At 40.1% G+C, this 19,872-nt stretch overlaps 1 protein-coding gene across 4 annotated transcripts in view; it reads right to left on the bottom strand.

The window, feature by feature from the left end:
• The window catches only part of ABCC8 (ATP binding cassette subfamily C member 8), a 135,515-nt gene that overhangs the window by 27,788 nt on the left and 87,855 nt on the right, over positions 1 to 19,872 (bottom strand). For all 4 annotated transcript variants that reach the window (XM_073347373.2, XM_078853180.1, XM_073347374.2 and 1 more), the window contains 7 exons: positions 18,079 to 18,163; positions 16,314 to 16,394; positions 12,172 to 12,309; positions 7,186 to 7,311; positions 4,936 to 5,035; positions 1,997 to 2,247; positions 304 to 464 (listed from right to left, as the gene is read on the bottom strand). In XM_073347373.2, the coding sequence (XP_073203474.1) occupies positions 304 to 464; positions 1,997 to 2,247; positions 4,936 to 5,035; positions 7,186 to 7,311; positions 12,172 to 12,309; positions 16,314 to 16,394; positions 18,079 to 18,163 (942 nt within the window). The remainder of the gene's footprint in view (positions 1 to 303; positions 465 to 1,996; positions 2,248 to 4,935; positions 5,036 to 7,185; positions 7,312 to 12,171; positions 12,310 to 16,313; positions 16,395 to 18,078; positions 18,164 to 19,872) is intronic.

Raw genomic sequence — 19,872 nt, 5'->3', positions numbered from 1 at the left:
ATCATGGAATAGAATCTGCAGCTCATGGACTCCTCCTCCTGTTTTCTCTTGGTCAAAAGTGTAAAAAGAAGTAAAAAAGTATTTTCATCAGATATGACTCTGGGGAATCAATCTGTTGAATCAGAAGGTAGAATTTTTATATAGCGTAAAAATGGGCAGTGTCTATTGACTTTCAATGAGTCATGTCACATTTTTTAATTCATAGTAACTTCAGAATGGAACTGCACAGGAACAGCTGCCTTGACATAAAGAATATGAAGTCTCTACGCTGCACTACTGCTTGCATTAGAATCAAAGTAGTACCTCATTGGTGCCAAAATAATTTTATTCAGCAGACAATAGTGTAGTTTTTTGGCAACTTTTAGACCAGTCCACTCCACTGCTATTGACGTGACAAGACACAGTATAATCCCAAGGCAGCAGAGAATGCTGAACATCCTTGAATAGCGAGAATGATTAAATTCCTAAGTAGTAAAGAAACAGAAGCAAAAATATTATTTTTAATGTTTTAATCATTTAAAATACAGTTTGCATTAAGAGAAGTGGAGGTGGGATTGATAGCCTTGAGGAAGAAGTTCTCTTTTCCTCTACACAACAGGGACAAAGAAAAGGAGGACTTGTGGCACCTTAGAGACTAACACATTTATTAGTTATTATTAATTTATCATTATTAAATTTGTTGGTCTCTAAGGTGCCACAAGTCCTCCTTTTCTTTTTGCAGATACAGACTAACACGGCTGCTACTCTGAAACCTGTCACATCAGGGACAGTACAGGCAGAGGCAGCACAAGCTTCCCCATTTTGTTTTGCCAATGATTCTCTGCCATCTTAAGCCATAATTAAGTATTATTCAGGAAAAAATGCTGTTTGGATTAGATTAAAAATTCAAAAAGCCACAGAATCGCATAAAAAGTTTCCAAAGATTTTACGCATTAGTTACTTCCAGTTGGGGAAACAAATACCTGTAAAGACTGTAATATGACATGCTAGTAGCCCTTTTTCAGCGGGAGCTGGAGAGAGGCCAGAAAATTTTTAAATAAATTGTTAATAACTTCACATTAAAACTTGGCTTTAATAAAATATTCTCTAGGAATGAAAACAAAGGCTTCACTGAAGTCAATAGCAAAACTCCTCTTTGGCTTCAGTGGCATCAGGATTTCATCCTAGATTTCCATCCAGCCACTACTTGTAATACCTTGGATTGAAAAATGTTGAAAACCATAGTCAAGACTGCTTATTTATAGACATTAATCCCTTCATAGAAGACAACTGGAATTTTAATGAAATAATGTCATTGTTGTTAACTAATTAGATCCATGGGGATGGCTAATTAGTCTGCCTTAAAAATACGTTAATTATGACGATGTTGTTCAACACAAATTATGCCTTTTTTTCCTTGGCAGGATAGAATCTCCTGGGAGGTGATGCTCTGGTTCACCTGAGCAATTAGCAAGGTAAATTAGGGGTTATTGGTAATTTAATGCCAAAGGAAGCTGGGATGGAAATGTGCATGACTGCACTGTACATGTCACATCTTGCCAGTCTTAGGCAAGCCTACCATTCTGTGCAAAATTAAGATGAAGTCAATCAAAGAGGAATAACCTGGAACAGAGAGTTCATTTTAAAAGATCTTTGTTCCCTCTTGTTATGAAACTCAGCCTGAATGCTCTACCAGCAGCCAGAATGCTGCAGCACAGAAAGAAAAAGAAAAAAAAAAAAGAGCTGTGAGTTCTATCAAGACTATTTTAGAGATGCGAACATAGTCTATCAAGCAATGCTAAGGGTGGCGAAAAGAAAAGCAGAGAGAGAGAAACTAAAAAACAAAAAACAAAAAAAAAATAACACCCCCTCCCTCAAAAATGTGATGGGCCTGAAAGCATTCTGTGATGTACATTTTAGTAGGAATATAGCATATTGCATGTTAATGGTCAAGCAGAAGTTAGGATTGGGCGATGTTTCTTTTTCAAATAAAAGAACTGACTTAGAAGTACGGTACCTGGCATACAGAACAATTCTTTTGTTCTAGGTCACTCTTTGCAGAAATTACATCAGATGTCCACTTTGCAAGCCAGTAGTCAATAGCCACCATAACAGTGTGTTTCAAGAACTGTGAAAGGATCAGTAAAGGCAACAGCAGAATCCCTGCCGAGCTGAGGTACTTCCCACAGGCTCGCCAAGGCATCTTTGCTCTCTGATGTAGCACAGAAGATAGGTTGTCGTCATCATCATCACTTTCTGTTATTTCTTCTGTAATCAGCAGGGGAAAAAAGACTGTTGGATTGTAACGTTGCCCTGGAAACCTTTTATATTCATTTTTTCTATACCAAATAGCAGGTGCCAAATTGCAAAATAAAAGAACAATTCAAACTATTTCACATGCCATGAAGTTTTCATAAATGTATCTGTCTGTTAGTTACACATTTTTATATATTACTTATGTAAGCCCCAAGTCAGAAAAGTCCCTAGGCTGGTGCTTAGGAGTTTTGCTGAATCCTAACCACAATGCTGCAAATTAACATGCTCTCCGATGGCTTAAATATTATGGCAAACAAATATGCCAACAAATTGCATTTTAAAGGAACAAGTAAAATGCAGTGCACAACACTCAGAAATTGTAGGGGGATTATTATAGCAAATATTCCTCACAGAACCAGCAGGGGATCAGAGTTGTTTTTTGAAGGAGTGGAGTGGGTGCTTGGCAAATATTCCAGGCATAAGGGACTGCATGAGATGGAGTGAAGTGGGAGACAGGAGAAGTAGTATAAGACAGCAGTCAAGACTGAAACTGAGGTAGAACGTAAAGAATGGGAGTTTGTGTAGAGGCAATAAGATCAGAGATGAAGGCTGGGGTGGGGGTTGCACACAGTTTGAAACTGAGGAGAGGAGCTTTAACTTAATATAAGAGGGGAGAGAAAGCAAGTAAAGGAGCACTTGCATCTGCATACATGGACATCATGCTTAGCTTACTGAATGGGATACAGTTTTAGGGTGAAATTACCTCCTCGGTTACCAGCACAACACCTTTGGATTCAGTATAGTTGCATGGTCATAAGTGAAGAAAAAGTTGGCCCTCAATAATCAATGTCTTTACACCAATGTATTTGTGATATTTATATCTTATTGGTTCAAGGTTTTCTTGATAATAATGAAATAAAACAGTGATTTTCTTTTCTAGGTAAAAGCATAAGCCAGTGTTCCCAGGCTATAGAGAGGTCTGTAGATTCAGCTGGCACTAGCTATTCATCTTTAATTCATCTATTCTCTCACATTCAGATAGGCATTTAAATTATTTAACAGGTACTCTGATTTTTTTTTCCAAGATGCCATGATTTATACATGATTGGAATAATTTAATCTTATAATCCAGAAGAAAATACAACCTTCGCATGACTCTTCTCCAGTCTATCACTATGAAAGAAATAGCACGGGTACATGAATGTTACATTATTATAGCTTCTTAGGCTCACCTAAAATTAGTTTTCATGAAACATAAGTTTCCTAAATAACTGCTAATAAATTAAAATGTGACCAGTAGGATTTGTGGGCATTGTAGAAAATTTCCCCTTAAATGATCAGGTAGGTTTGTCAAATAAACATTCAAATACTTTAATACACATGGATAGCTCTAAATACATTGTGGATACACTATTTCCTTCTTGAAAAAGGAACAGAAAAATCTCCAGCAAGCAGCCTATTTGAAATTTAAATAGCTTAAAAAATCATTGAAGCAAAGAGGCAGATGCCCATGTGCCTCAGAACTCATCTTGGGGCATCTGAGCAGAGGAGAGGTATCTTAAAACCACTTTTGTGCTCCCCTGGTCCTGGGGCCAGCTCGGGGTCATAAGGTGAGCATAAGACGAGCAGCCTCATGTTTGCATCCCCCATCCTGAACTGCACTGTGTGCTCCTCAGTCATAGCCGATAATATGGGCCACAGTTCCTGCCCTCAGCCGCTAACAAATCCGTCAATTGATAGTGTGTGCATGGAGTGCTGTATCCATGCAAAGCTCCACTGAAGTCATTAGGGCTCCATGCAGGAGCAGTACTCAGCCCAGGTGCTAATTGCAGTATCAGGGCACAATATCTTAAATTACACAGTCTATAGTGCCATAAGGATGGATGGCTTAGTACAGAGAGAATGGCTACACCTTCTCTGCCCTGAGGCTTCGATGATCCAGAACCATAAATTACAAGCTGCGGAACAACCTTTGTTATTTCCTATATTAACTACCAAATCAAGTATGGGATTCTTTTTGTGTGCGCATTTTTCTGACTGGAAAAAAAAAGACAAAATGTTTTCAAAATGTAGTGATATTTTTGAACTGCGAAACAAAGCAATCCAAATAATATTGGCCTAGATTTTCTGCTAATGCAATTGGACAAAACTCCACTGAAGTCAGCAGACCTGTGCTCTTTTACACCATCAAAAAATTGGGCCCACTAACTCTTGTGTATTGTTGCTGGAAAGTTTACTAAAGCCCCAATTCAGGAAAGTATGTAACACTTTCTTAAATCTATCCCTACTCAGGAAAGCATTTAGAAGCCCAAGGTTATGCTTAAGCATATGCAATTGAGTTTGATGGGAGTTAAGCAGATGCTTAAAATGAAGTATGTGCTTTAAAAACTTTCCTCACTAGGGACGCTTTTCCAAATCAGAGATCCTGTGGGAACAATTCTGACAGCTCTCACAAGGCCATGGCTAACCAGCACCTTCAGATTGCTCTCTTTAACTATCAGTTAAAGCCCAGTTTTAGTATGTAACTCTTAGGAGCCATGATCCACACAAAGAACCAGGCCACAGTTCCTCCTGGAAAAGACTGATTTGGTTGCGAACTTGAAATTTGTGAATTGACTCTATCTAAAACAGTTTGAACTGTAAAACGACAACGCAGTCAGCACTGGGTTTCAGGGTGCCCTTTTAGAAAAATTACTTTACCTTCATCCTCTTCATCATCTTTTAGCAGAGCTTCTCGGGAATACCTGGTCCTCCGGAGGTTCTTCCTCTCCAAAACAGTTTTTCTTTCAATTATAGTTTCCTAAAAGCAGGACAAGTCATGTGGCTTCGCTTGATAAAGATTTTTAAAATTACATGTCACAAATGTATTTTCAAATCAGTGTGTCAGGAAAAAGGAAGGGAGAGGATTACAATTGGCTGTCATGAATGTTTGATGTGCCATCTATTTTTAAATCCAAAAGCCATAAATCATGCAAATGACAATGTCAGTGTGACAAACGCTGCAACCCCATGCAGTACCTTTGGGGGACCATTGTATTAAATCTATGAATCGTTTATTTGTGATTGCATTCTATTACAAGGGAGAGGGTTACTACAGCTCCTCCTGGAACTAAAAAACAAGCGTGGGCTGTATTTAAGGCTACTCTCTGAAACTATAAACAACCCAGGGAGTGGTACAATTCTGGAAGTGTCCTGCTTATTCTGGTCCAAACTGCGCAGAGACTGGGACACAAAGAAAGGACTTTTGGTGGAAAAAGTTGAGCTTGAACTGACACAGGACCTTGTTTCTGAGCCAGCAAATGGACATGAACTTTTCTCTGAGGGGCCTCGATTCTGCTAAAGCAGAGGCGGGCAAACTTTTTGGCCCGAGGGCCACATTGGGGTTGCAAAACTGTATGGAGGGCCAGGTAGGGAAGGCTGTGCCTCCGCAAACAGCCTGGCCCCTGCCCCACTTCCCGCCCCCCTCAGAACCCCTGACCTATCCAACCCCCCCTGCTCCTTGTCCCCTGACCGCCACCTCTCGGGACCCCACCTCCTATCCAACTCCCCCCCCCCCCCCCGGTTCCCTGTCCCCTGACTGCCCTGACCCCTATCCACACCCCTGCCCCTAATGACCCCCCAGGACCCCACCCCCTATCCAACCTCCCCGCTCCATGTTCCCTGACTGCCCCTGGGACTCCCTGCCCCTTATCCAACCCCCCTCTTCCCCTACCATGCTGCTCAGAGCAGCAGAAGCTCACAGCCAGGCCGCCTGGCTGAAGCCAGCCATGCCGCCACGCTGCCTGGCAGGAGCAGCAGGCCAGAGCGTTGGCGGCGCGGTGAGCTGAGGCTTTGGGGGAGGGAGGACAGCAGGGGAGGGGCCGGGGGCTAGTCTCCCCAGCCAGGAGCTCAAGGGCTGGGCAGGATGGTCCCGCAGGCTGGATGTGGCCTGTGGGCCGTAGTTTGCCCACCTCTGTGCTAAAGGCTTTGGAGGCCTTTGGCCTACTAAGACCCCATAAGACTGATGGGTGTTCCATGCTGTGTTTAGTGTGTGTTTAAATCTGTGTATTTATTAATATGTTTTCTCTGTAATTCTTTTAATTTAAGATTAAATGAGAAAGCTGTGTGGGAACTTGCAACTGTTGGCAATACACAGTTCACAGTCCCTGGAAAGAAAGCAATGTACAGGTCCTTGCCATTAGGCAGACTGACTTGCCAGGATTCATAGTGTAAGGCAGGGAGCTGTGCAGCCTTAAACCCTCCCCCCTTCCTCCCTCTGCCCCCGGTCAGAAGAGAGTGGGACATGGGCCCGGGTCCCTCCCAGATTCAGGTCATGGCTGGAGTCCTGAAACCTGACTGCGTACTCCTGGAGTAGACCACAGAGAGGGAATACAGGTGACATCCCCCTGAAACAGTGACAGTCAGGACATGAATTCCTTCCACCTTTGGAGGCTGATTCTGCAGTCCTCACTCAGGCAAAGCTCCCACTGAAGAAAGTACGTGCCTGAGTAAGAACTATAGTGTCAGGTGCTGGATCTTCCTAACTCATAATATTTTAATTAACAAGATCTAGTCTAATTATCATTTGTGGCTTTTATATAAGAATTTAAAAAAAATTAAAAACAATACAATGGCTAAATTCAGCAACATTTCCATTTGCAGCATAACTATTCCTGTACATGCCACTAACTCAATTTTCTCTGTACTGAATGGTCCAATTCCATACTCCTAATGCAAGAAAATTTCCCATGGGACTTCACTAAAAAGGGTGGGCGTATGTCCTACCTAGTATGGAGAAAATATGATACATTCAGATATAAGGTTTTTGTCTTAATAAATGGAACAAAGTTAATTCAAGCAAACTTCAAACACACACACAGAGTATGTGTTACTAATGTTTTCAATTTAAAATGCTTCACCACATAAGGAATAAATTTTTTTTAAGATGCTGAGAAAAAATACATAATAAACCTTCTCCAGTTCTTGGTCCTGTCGATTCATGAGTGTTTTCCAGTGTTCAAAGAGCTCAGACTCTGATTTCTGAATGTCCTTGAGTGTCCCCTCTCTTTGAATGGTACCATCCTTCATTGCAATGATCTAAGAAGTTAGGAATACAAACTGTCAAGGAGATATTTGGTTATATTTATGAAGCTCCCATCCAGTGATCTGGGCACTGTACAAAAAATTAAAAAAAAACAAAACCAAACCAATACTATTCCATAGATCAATATAGACAACATGGATACATAGAGGGAGGAGGTTGATATCCTACTTGACTATATGACTCAAGACACTTCCCATTTTAGCAAACCCCAGCCTCTCTGTCATTCCCACCTCAGAGTGGGCTGTGAAGTGCTACCAAGGACTTAGCTACCCGTTAGTCAGTTGTTCCCCTTTCCCTTCTTTAAGAGAAACAAGCAACTCGCCCTTCCTCAGGGAGGCATTCACTTTTTACTCCAGAATGGACCAAATACTTCCCAATAGCTGGCACAATAAGGCACGGGTGTCTTATTTGCAGTTACAATCCCCAGAATCTTCAGAGCTTCGGCAAGCATCATGGCTGAAATCCAAGCAGTGATAACACTGGTTCAATCCTCTGATGTGCTGCCTGAGCTCAGCGTGGTGAACCAGAAGAGGGGTTATGCCAATTTTTTGTTCCTCCCAATCCTGGGACTGGCTAGGGCTTCTTCCAGCTACCAGAATAAATTAGAGCAGCCCTGGCTGTTTTAAATTGTACTGTCCAGGAATGGTTCCTTGTAGGTTGCTCCATTGACCCAGGATCACTAAAGCATATAATGCTCAGGCCCCTCCCATTCTTGATAAGTCCGCCTACTGCACAGGGGATGGGCAGGAGGAGCTGTTTTAGAGCCAGCTCTTCTGGTTTTATGTCAGCTGAGGATTCCTTTATGGTAGAGGGGCACAAAAGGATTTATTGCAGGGCGGGATGGAGCCCCTTATGTTCATCCCTCCAAACATGAATTCCACTTTAATGGAATAAGTAAATTCAGGATATGAACCCACAGAAAGTCTGCTGGCATTTTGGGCTCCTCATCCACAGATGACATTTGTTATTTCCAAATGACACAGGAAATTCCCTCTCCTCTTCAGCAGCCTCTGACTGCCAGGTTCTTATGCCTTCCTTTCCCCTTACATCATGGCATCATTTGCTTTGAACCCGTGCAGCATGTATGCCATAACGACATCTATTTTTTGCTTCATTTTTAGGATGACATGTATTATGTTTCAAGCACCATCAGTTGTAGTCAGCATGAGATACTCTTAGATGTGATGTGGCTCATTGATATGGCATATTACCTGAAAACGATTCAGTATGCAGCACAACCTCTCCAAAAGCCACATTCAGTTGAATTTACCTTATTGCATAAAGCAGATCTTTTAAAAAAAAAGACCTCTTTTTAGTTTTCACAGGTTGAAATATCTAAAAAAATGTGGAATGGGAGTAAGCAGCAATTGAGGCTACTCAGCAGAAGAGCTTCCCACAGTGAGTTTAAGGCAACAGATTCTCAGAATGTCTCTGTTTTATCACAAATGCATATTTCCCTTAAAAAAATCCTTTGCTTGGTGTGATAATTTTTAGAATTAAAGAGGGTGGCATGAGCTAGTGGACTGAGAACAAGTTTGGGCACAGAAATTACATAACATGGCATTTGACTAACATTTGAATTACAAAAGTGCCCGCATCCCGCTTTGAGTATTGGGACCCCACCGTACCAGGTGCTATGCAAACATATGTGAAGAGATGGTCCCCAGCACAAGGAGCGTAGCTGGTCCTAGACTGTATAAAGAGAGAGAGAGCGAGCGAGCCAGGAACTCCTGTATTTTAATTCCCTGCTACTGACTTGCTACATGACATTGGGCAAGACAATTAACCCCACTGTTAAAGTGAGTTAATGATACCTCCTCTGTTGTGTGTCATGAGAATAGGGCATGAGTCAAATGCTGCTCTTACTTATGCAGTGAAGTCAGTGGCATTGTAGTAGCATAAAAGAACAGAATTAGGCATGCTGGGTCTGATTCTCCACTGCCTTACACCTGGTATACACATCACCCCTTGTGCAAAGGGGGTGCAAAACACTATTATTCTGAACTGGTAATATTTTATACCCCTTTTTCATAGATGTAAAGAACCATACAAAGTGCTAGGCAGTGGATAATCAAGTCTGTTCATTGGATTTATCATTTTTTATTTATATCACTTTAGTTTGAGGTACGGTGGTGCCGGGACAGATTTTTGCCTCTGCATTGAAATAAGTTACTGTTTCTGAGAATTAATCCGTTTCTTAAAAAAAACCCCTGTTTATCCTTCAACTCTTATTCCCTTTAAAAACACACCTCAGCATTCTATGCCTCATATTAATGACACAGATTGCTTTTAATTCTTTGTTCCTAGCTTACCACTCCCTGGAGGATGACGGAAGATACAGGGAGCTTAGAACTCTCTCTAAACACAGTTTATTAACAAGATAACAATTTTCAAATGAGAGCTGTTACCACTGAAAAATGAAAGCACAGACTTCTATCTACATGCTGTGCCCAGCACCTTGGCCCTTCATGCAGGAAATTACATGTAAATATTCTGGTTCCACAGCCTGTTTGCCATCATGAGCCTTTGGGAAATGCTGTGGGGTTCTGGTTATTAAAGTTTTCCAAACAGTAAATGTTAGGTGGAAGAAACACACCTTTCTGCAGGAAATTATTATAGTCACATAGTCACACTGAAGAATGGGAGGCCCTCTGAACTCCTATTGATTTCAAGTCAATGGGCCTCCTGATCTCACTTGTATGAGTTTGAAAATAACAGAACTCCAGTCACTTCAGCGGAGTTACTTCTGATGAACACTGAGGAAAGCTGGAGGAAATGAAGCTCAGTGACTTGGACTGATAACTTCAGCTGAAGTCAATGGGAGCTGAGGGTGTTCAGCACCTCTCAGGCATAGGGCTAGTCAAAAAATTTCAGTCAAAACTGTTTTTCAGTGGAAAATTTGGCTTAAAAAAACAACACTTTTTCAAAATGTGTCTGTTTTCTATGGAAAAGTTCAATTTTTCATTGAAAAACGAATGCCTGAAAACTGAAAAATTTTGAACCACCTATACTTCATCTTCCATGATGCATCACTGCCATGATGCGTCACTTCCCCTCACCACACGCTGGACTCTGGTGCATCACAGGAGATGTAGTCTGACAGGGAGTCCAGTCTACAGAGACTAGGAGCACAAGGCATCCAAACTACAACTCCCAGGAGGCACCACAGCAACATTTGTGAATTGAAATATTATAGTCTTTGACCAAAATATTTCAGATTTGGGTTTTTCACTGAAAACTTGACTTCCACGGAAAAAACCTGAGTTTTTGTTTTGTTTTGTTTGTGCCAAAAATTTCCACAGGAAAAAAAGCCCTATTTTTTGATGACCTCTACTCAGGAAACACCTTCTAAAACAGGGACTTAAATTCTCTCAAAGGTTTTGCAGGAAAATTTAGGAGTGTCTTTTGACATATATAGTTCACATTAAAAGTCTGAGATATTTCTAAATGAATAACAATAGCAACAACTAGTACAAGTTCTGTTGCCCTGCCTTAGACAAACTCCCACTGGCTTTAATGAGAATTTTGCCTGAGAAAGGACTGCATGATCTAGCTTAATAATAGATAATGATGACTAATTATAATTTGCATTTTAAAAGCCCCTTTGCACCCTGCATGCATTTGCCTATACAGTATTACAGTAACAAAAATATAAAAAAGAATTTCTTATTATTTTTAATAACTATTCTCATAACATTTCAAATTAGGACAACAGACATGTTTGACAAATGAAAAGGAGGGAGAGGTTATTAATATGAGGCCAACAGTTGTACTTATTTAAAACATCATCTTTGGAAAAAATGCGTATAGGTGTTTAAAAATGGGAAGGGACGGACTAAGACAGATGTCTAGAGGGAGGGAATTCCATATCTTAGGAATCACCACAGCAAAGGCTTGCTCAGGCCAGAGAATAACTGTGCTGCTGCATTACATATGTTTTGCAAGTGACTGAAGCCCTGCTAAGAGAATTAATTACAATAATCAATCTCGTGGTCAGGAAGACATGTGTTGCTGTTGCAAGATGACACAGTGAAGAAGTGTACAATCTGATCAAAAAACAAAACAACAAAACAAAACTTTCCACTCCATCTGACTCACGAAATCTTTGGTGTTTGTGGCTGTGAGAGTCATTACATAAAAATGCTACTTCTATTTTGTCTATCAGCTACAAGATATAAAATAGGTTTCAGAGTAACAGCCGTGTTAGTCTGTATTCGCAAAAAGAAAAGGAGTACTTGTGGCACCTTAGAGATTAACCAATTTATTTGAGCATAAGCTTTCGTGAGCTACAACAGACAACTACCTAAATAATGGAATTATTTTGAAAGGGAAAGTGCCCATCTCAATATGTTATTTACTACACATAAATTAGGCATGCTGTCCATTTTCCCCGCCTTGTGTCTTCCTTTGACTCAGTCTCCTTATAATCGTTTTCTTCTGTGGTAATAAAGCAACTGCATAGTAATGTCAAAAATATAAACAGATGTATCATTCCAATAGGTGCAGTTGTTTAAAGGACATCATGTAGACCAGATTTTCAAAAGGGACTTGTGATTTTGGGTATCTGTTTTTCGGTGCTCAACTTGAGATGCCTTAAAAGGGACCCAATTTCCAGAATTGCCCACCTCTGAAAATCAGGCCCCTTTAAGGTGTTTCAAGTTGAGAATGAAAAAATTAAAGGCACCCAAAATCACTAGTCAATTTTGAAAATGTTAATAATGTACATTCTCCCTATGCAGTCCTTTGTTGATACCGAAATGCAAAAATATTATTTTCAATAATGTTTATTTTATAGCAATAGAAGTTAACAAGTCACTTTTCGATTTCATCATTAAAAATGACAGCTTTCTTACCCAGTCAGCATGTGGCAGGTACTGTAGTTTGTGAGTGACCAGGATAATGGTCCTCTTGTCTTCCCTTAGCATTTTAAGGATCCCTTCCTGCATAAGATGGTCACTTAAGTGGATATCCAGTGCAGAAAACGGATCATCCTAGCCACGGGAAAAGAGATTAAGTACATGCCATATTGCTGCAGCCAAGTCTTTACAGGATTTAATGGAAGTGATATATTTTAACACTAGTGCTGTCTTCAGTCAAGTCAGTTAGATCAACACAGACAACCAGAGGGAGGAGAAGATTAACAGTAAATCAGTATTTTGCAGTGGCAGGGGATTCTCAGATGGATGGCAACAAAGCATGAATTATCTTTTTGCAATGACTAAGCTGAAAGATGGTAATTTTAGCTAGACTTGTGCTGTGGTTTACTGAGCCTTAGGGTAACTGACAGTTTATTTACCTGCACATTTCAAATATTGATATACTGGTGTAACTAAGGGCTTGTCTACATGGCGCCGCAGTACTGACAAGCCCCTATTTAGGCTGAACATAGTGAAGTCAACAGTAGCCTAAAACTATGGTGTACATGACTTGAAGTCCTCCAGAGAAAAAGAGTATAAGCACATCTTGGTGCTTTTCTTAGTGACATACTTGCTCCCTTGTGAGTGATCTATTCCCACCTCTGAGAAAAATTTCCCTATTAAACCACTGAGACAGAAAGATTGATCAGTTGTATGATCTTGATTAGCTAATTGCTTTTAAGGGCTAAAATTAGATTAATCCTGTCCTATTGACTCACTGATTTGTATTTAATTTACTGAGGAAAGATCTAACATTTATTGAGGATTTATTCATTTGTTCCCATTTATATTCAGAGTTACAAACACAACATGTGGATGGTAGTACTGATATTACTGGTAGGATTTACATTGTTTTCCCACTGGATATTGTTTATTAAAGGAATTATACTGATTCTTTTTATGGGGAATTTTGCTCTCTGAGCATTGAGTTAAGTCTGCTCTCTCCCACTGAAATCAATAGGAGTTTTGCAATCAAATTCAATGGGGGCAATTAGGTCAAAGTTGGATGCTTTTGAAAATTTGATGTCCTTACTCTCCCCCCCCCCCCCGGAATTTTGGAATAATGTCATATTGTAATTACATTTAATATATTTATTGTTGTATTGGTACATTTACAAAAAATCAATAAAAATAATTTAAAACATCTAGAAGCAATGATGATGTAGAGATGATGATTTTTGAGGGTGCAAAATATCAGAATATAATAAAATGAAGGAAATTCAAAGGTGCCAGGTATTGTTGCACATATTGTCACAACCTCAGGGGTTCCCCTGAGGAAGGCAAATTAGCACTGCATGTTGCTAATGCTGTTGCAAGCATTGCAAAGCATTTTGGGGAGGGTCAAAGGTGTAAGTGGGGAGTGAAAAATTCTTTTGCAGGTTGCAAAAGGCAAAAGGAGGGGGAAAAATAAAAAAGCAAAAAGCAAAAAACGGGTTAACAACACTGCAGCTAGCAAGCTCTGTCCAACGATAAAACGCTGGCCCCAGTCCAAGGTCATGGCGCTAAACAAAAAGTTTATCTCTCACCCAGCCACAGCCAGCCATAAAAAAACCAGGGCTGAAAAGATAAAAAACACAGGCAAGACAAGATGAGGTCGGGGGGGGGGGGGGGGAGCAGAGCTTCGTGTCCCTGAAGCTGTTGTGTTTTGGGAAAGTGAAGAAGACCACAGAAAGCCGGTTTGGACTGGCACAAAAAGCACCAGGAACAGAGGTCGCGGAATAAACCCCGCCCCCCCCAAAAAACCCAGAAATTAAAACCCTCCCGAAAGCTGGAGTAATTCAAAGATCACAGCGGACCCTGGACGACCCGTGCACGGGACAAAATCTCCCGTCCACCCCTCCCCCTCTTCTTACGTTACACCGAGGCTTGACCAGCCTTGGGTAGTGCGGGTGTAAGTATAAAAGCGGGTTAGGGCTTGGGGATTTTAGCGAAATATTTTTACTACAGGGCTTTGGAGCAACAGAAAAGGACAAGCACACCCACTTTTGGGGAGTTTACTTGGTACAACCTTTGGTATTTAATAGGTTTTTGTTTTTTTTTTTAGCCCTCTGGCTTGAGGTTTGGGGTAGCCAGAAAGATTTTATGTTTCATATGAGGAGTGGGTGAACTTTTTATATTTTTGCTTTTAGAGCTTGTTGGTGTGCGTTTTTAACAACAATTTTTTTAATTAAAAGGTTTGGCTTTACTAAGCCAGAAACATATTGCATTTATTTGTATTAATAAGTATTGAATAGTGATTTTTTTTTGCTTTAGCAAGTATATTAAAACCTTAGTGTTTTATGATATTACCCAAAACATTTTGTATTTTAAGGTGAACAAAGCAAGTATTTGCATTTTAGTACATTTTATAGCTATAGCAGTATGTTTTTTTTATTGTTATTTGTTTTAGTATTAGGCTGTTTTGTAGCTGGGACAGAGAGCTTATTTTTAATTACCTTTAGGTTTATAGCATTTATAATTTTTGCTTTAAAACTAATTTTTTTTAATATGGTGTTTGCTACCTGAGGTGGTTTTTTTTTTACAAAACAAAAAACTCCTGTCCACCCCACCCCCTCTTCTTCTTACACTACACCCAGGCTTGGCCAGCCTTGGGTAGTGTGGGTGTCCGTATAAAAGTGGGTTAGGGCTTGGGGCACTAACGCTTTCTTCCTTCCTCTAAGTAATGTGGGAACCGCCCTCCCTCCAGCACTCTAAAGTTTTAAAATTTAAACACTTGGAGTGTTACATCATCTCCTCCCTTATCAATCCTGTGGCCTCGGCCTAATCACCTAATGCTTCAGGTAGATTGGTAACAAAAATCTGTCACAATATGTTACAGTAACCTCTCACCCTGACAAAGTGTATATTCTCAAATCTTTCCATGGAGCTTTAGTCACCCAGTTCCAAGTGAAGTCCATGGGAACCATACATCTAAAACACTGAGCAGGGTTAAAAAAAATGTATATGAAGTTGTCAGGTGAAATGCTGAACTCCCTTGAGGATTCCCTTGAATCCCGTGAGGATTTGGATCAAAACCGATCTTCCTTAACTATAGTTTTTGTGCATGCCTGCTACATATGCAATGTTGTACTCTTCGTGATAGACAAAGGCAACTTTTGGCCAAGTATTGGCCATGCTCCACTGCAGCGCTTGGCCGGATAATGCAGCGATATAGCACTTGTACTATATTCACTGCCCGGGAAGAGCTACTCATGTTGTGAAAGGGTTTTCACTCACTGGGGCAGTCACATAATTGCTATGAGGCCTGCTCATAAAGACAGGCCTATGAATCTGCCTCCCAGGCTCTTAGGGACGTTTTGTGTGTGTGTGTGTGGCGGGGGGGAGGGGATTACTTGATTCTTCCTCATACTAATCCAAGGACCTAATTCCACTCCCCTCTCCCCATAGTACCTCCATTGGGGCAAAATATGCAGAGAACTGTTCAAGATGGCCAGAGAGCTTGTTTCCACAAAGAAAAGAGATGCTTTAGGCACAGGGCAATATTAATTTTATGGATGAGAATTTAGGAATTTTTACAAATACTGCAGTCAATATTTGAAATGTACTAGCTCAAATAAAATCTCAAAGTACCAAAAATAAATGCACTGGTCAAAGCAGCATTTCAAGTAGAAACTGAGGAGGGCGTGTTTTTTGCAGCAGGGAGTGGTGTGGACCTTGTGACATGGGTGATGGCATGGGTCAGCCACCCAAGCTCAAACCCAGTGGTCAGAGGGACTTGGACTCAGGCAGCTATCCCATGCTGCCATCCATGCCACCACATCCACAATGCTATTCTTAGTGCACTAACTTGAGCCTGTCTGCTTGGAGGCATGTTCCCAGCCCCAGAGTAAAGTGAATGATCAGATCCATGATTTCTATTTACATTTATTTATCCCAAGATCTATTTTTGGTGTTTATGGGTCGGTCCGTCCCCTGGGTATCCCAGCTATCACAAATGTAAAATAAAGTAGTGCACATTTCAGCTGCGACTACCCCTTTTGGTTCAGTGGAGCAGAATTTCATGTGCTGCCCATTAAACATTCTGAATGAGTGTACTTGCTGCTGCAGTTTACAGCTCAGACACAATGGCATCTACGCACCAGGAACACAACATTTGTCTGCTGGTAAAGTGCTCTTGCCACACTGATGCGCTGGCGCTGCCCTCCAGAAAGATTAATACCCTGAAAGTAAACAGATAAAAAAAATAATCAATTGATCACAAAATCTCTAATCCAGCTCTAAAACCAGAATACTCAATTTTTGCTTTGTTAGAAGTTTCTGTGGAGAAGGCACCATGGAATGAAAGAACCCAGGCATATCCTTTTGAAAAAGTAGCCCAACTGTTCATTTGGGAAAGCAGCAGACTAATTGCCTTGATATCTGGAATGCTCTACCATGAATTCTGGGCCATATATACACAACCATAAAATTGTTAAAGCTTCCATTGCTATTGAGCAAATGCAATGCAGATTACACTGATTTGCTGAGATGTTCCAGATTTCCTCTTACAAGTAAGAGGAAACTTTTAGATGACCTCAGTTGTATGCTACCCGCAGCGGGAACTGACTTTTAATGTTCTTTGTCCTCGCTCAAACTGTACTTCAACATCAGCGGAGAACTTTTAGTGCATTTGACCAAGATTTTTAAATTCTTATGTCCATATTCAGTTCCATGGGAAAAGCTTGACACTTTTGAAAAAGCAGACCATTTGTTCAGGTGCTAAAATAAGGTCTCAACCGTTTAACTTTAGCCCTTAGACTCATTTTTCAGTGAGAAGGTCATGATGCGTTGGTGGTACCACTGAAGAGATCTGGGTTTGTGGATGATCTTTGGACTCTCTGTCCTTAAACTAACATTTTCAGCTTCTGGTAGGGTGGAAAGGAAGGGCAGAGTTTGCCCATAACACATTTATTTTTCTTTTAAAGGTAGCAATTTTTAAAACTACGTTTTAACTGGCACTCCCCCAATCATTTATTCAGAAACATTAGTCTGAGAACATTCTTGAGGCATGTGAAGGTTTGTGTAATGCTGTGATGCTATATTATTTATCTAATGTATCATAATTATACTAGGTAACTGAATTACAAGAGGTAATTTTTAAATCACAATATCCGACTATGTTGAGATGAAGCATAATCTGGTGGCTATGAGAGATCTAGGTTCTATTCCCAGCCCTGACCCAGATTTAGTGTGTGTAGCTGTAGGTGTGTTGGGCCCAGGATGTATGAGAGACAATGTAAGTGAGGTAATATCTTTGATTGGACCAACTTCTGTTTGTGAAAGAGACAAGTTTTTGAGCCACACACAGCTCTTCTTCAGATATATACCCAAAGAAGAGCTTTGTGGCTCAAAAACTTGTCTCACTCACCAACAGAAGTTGGTCCAATAAAAGATATTACCTCACCCATGCTGTCTTACAGATTTACTGTGTAGCTTGGAGCAAATTACTTAATCTCTGTGCATTGGTTTCTTCAGCTGCAATGTATTAGCATTTTCCTACTTCACCAGGGTATAGCAAGGCTTAATTCATTAATGTTTGTTAATTACACGATACCTTCAGATGGAAGGTGCTCTAAAACTGTAAAGTTTCATTTTTATTATATGCCTGTAGACACCAAACTACAAAGAGTGACACTTGGGCACTGATATTTCAGATAGTGACTGTGGGACTAATAAAACATTCTGGTAGCAGAACATTTAAACCAGCACATTTCACACAAACAGCAATGTTCCCATATTTACTAAGCGATGAGCTTTCAGACTAATGATCCAAAAGTATATTTAACTCAAAGATTTATTTGGCAACTAGAGTACTGAAACGATTTAAAATCAAAACAAAAACAAATCCTGTAGATGGTTACTGACCCTCTCTCCAATCTGAGTTTGGTCTCCATGAGGAAGAATGTCAATATCAGGCTGAAGGGAGCAAGCATCAATTACTGCTTTGTACCTGTGGAAACAGAAAAGATAATGCAAAATCCACACAGATATTGCTAGAGAAACACACTTTCTACCTTCATAGGAGCAAAGATTAACCAGCTGTAAAAAGTCACACAGTGGAAAAGACTCGTTTGTTAGACACTAATTGTTCTAATGGAATCCCTTTCAATCATAGTCAAGTAAATACCATTTTGGCTAGCAAAGCACCTTAGGCCAGCTCCCCAGACCAATTAAAAATATTTAAAGGCTAAAAATAGGCAGAACAGGCACTGGTTCTTTTATGATGCATTGTTACCCTTTAAGGTTTACTTGTTCGCAGCATCAGGACCTTAGTTTCCTCTGTTTGTGTGGCCTTCACAGAAACAAGAGAGAAACAGTAAAAACATATACAATGTGATTGTATAGCCAACAAAATTGGGAGAGGGACTCAGGAGTGGAGATGGATGGGAAACGGTTTTCCTGTCCTGCAAATGTTTTTTTCCCTTGTTCATCATTGGAACAAAATGGAGATCTTCAAAAATTTTCCACCAAAAAAACCCAGAATAAATAATAAAAAACCAATGAACAACAGAGAGAGTAAGAGACACCCCCAAAATAGCCAATACTTCGGGCACTTGGCTGGGATATAGGAGACCCAGGTTCAAGACCCTGCTCTGCTGATGCCGAGATTCTGTTCTGGAGTTTCTCTCATTCTCATTCTCTCATCTCAGAAATTCCACTCTGACCCAAGAAACGCTCTTCACACCTAGTCCTTTCCTGCAAAAAGTTTCAATTTTGAAAAACCGACATTTTCTGACAAAAAAAGTTTCACTGGAAAATTCTCAGCCAGCTCTACTCAGGAGCAGGTGAGGCACCCGATACTAATTTTAACTCACTGTAAGAGACTTTTTAGGTTTCAAGTTAACAGGGAACTTGTAAAGATCTTATTCAATCAAGTGGGGTTGTTCTATCAATATTTCTAATTAAGCTTGTTCAACTGTTTTATTGGATGGAACCCAAGCAGCCAAATTAGAGAGTGCAGGTCACTGGTGGCAAAAATGAAGGGACACATGACAACATTCCTAGATTCAGAAGCCACCAGGGCCAGATTTGTCACTGACTTTTATTCCATGCAATTCCACTGGAGTCAGTGATTGCACAGGGTATAAATCTAAGCAGAATTTGGACCATAATGATACTATTTAATCTCCTGGGCAATACAAAACAGTCATTTGGAAACAAAAATGTTGCAACAGAGCACTTAGCAAGACCCCTTTAAATAAAAAAAAAAAACCTACTCAAACAATTTTTATTTTTCAAATAGCATTTTTTTTTTTGCTATTCCCTCTTTCCTTTCCAAAGTCAATAATAGTAGAGATTCAATGCCAAATGCTATTTCAGAATGTAAAAAAACAGAGTTCAAAGATTAGGTGATCCACTCAGGTTAAGCACAAACATAGCATTTATCTTCAATAACATTTCAAATTTTTAAATTTTAAAAAAGCTTTAAGATCAGCTTACAAGAGAGTTTACTCAAAAGTGCCACTCTGGTCTATTAAATCCTGTGCATCACACATAGATGTTCTTTGGAAGGAACAAAAGCGCCTAAAATGATTTTTTTGGTGGATCTCCATGTGTGATGAAGCCAGCTGAACATTTACCGTACATACACTTTCACAACAAATTGATCAAAATACATCAAATATTTGGCTGAAGGAGCAGTTTGTAAATTTATGCCTA

This window comes from Lepidochelys kempii, chromosome 6 (assembly GCF_965140285.1).
Source record: "Lepidochelys kempii isolate rLepKem1 chromosome 6, rLepKem1.hap1, whole genome shotgun sequence".
NCBI lineage: Eukaryota > Metazoa > Chordata > Testudines > Cheloniidae > Lepidochelys > Lepidochelys kempii.
Note: the sequence above shows the minus strand (reverse complement) of the source record. Positions and strands in the feature narration are given on the sequence as shown.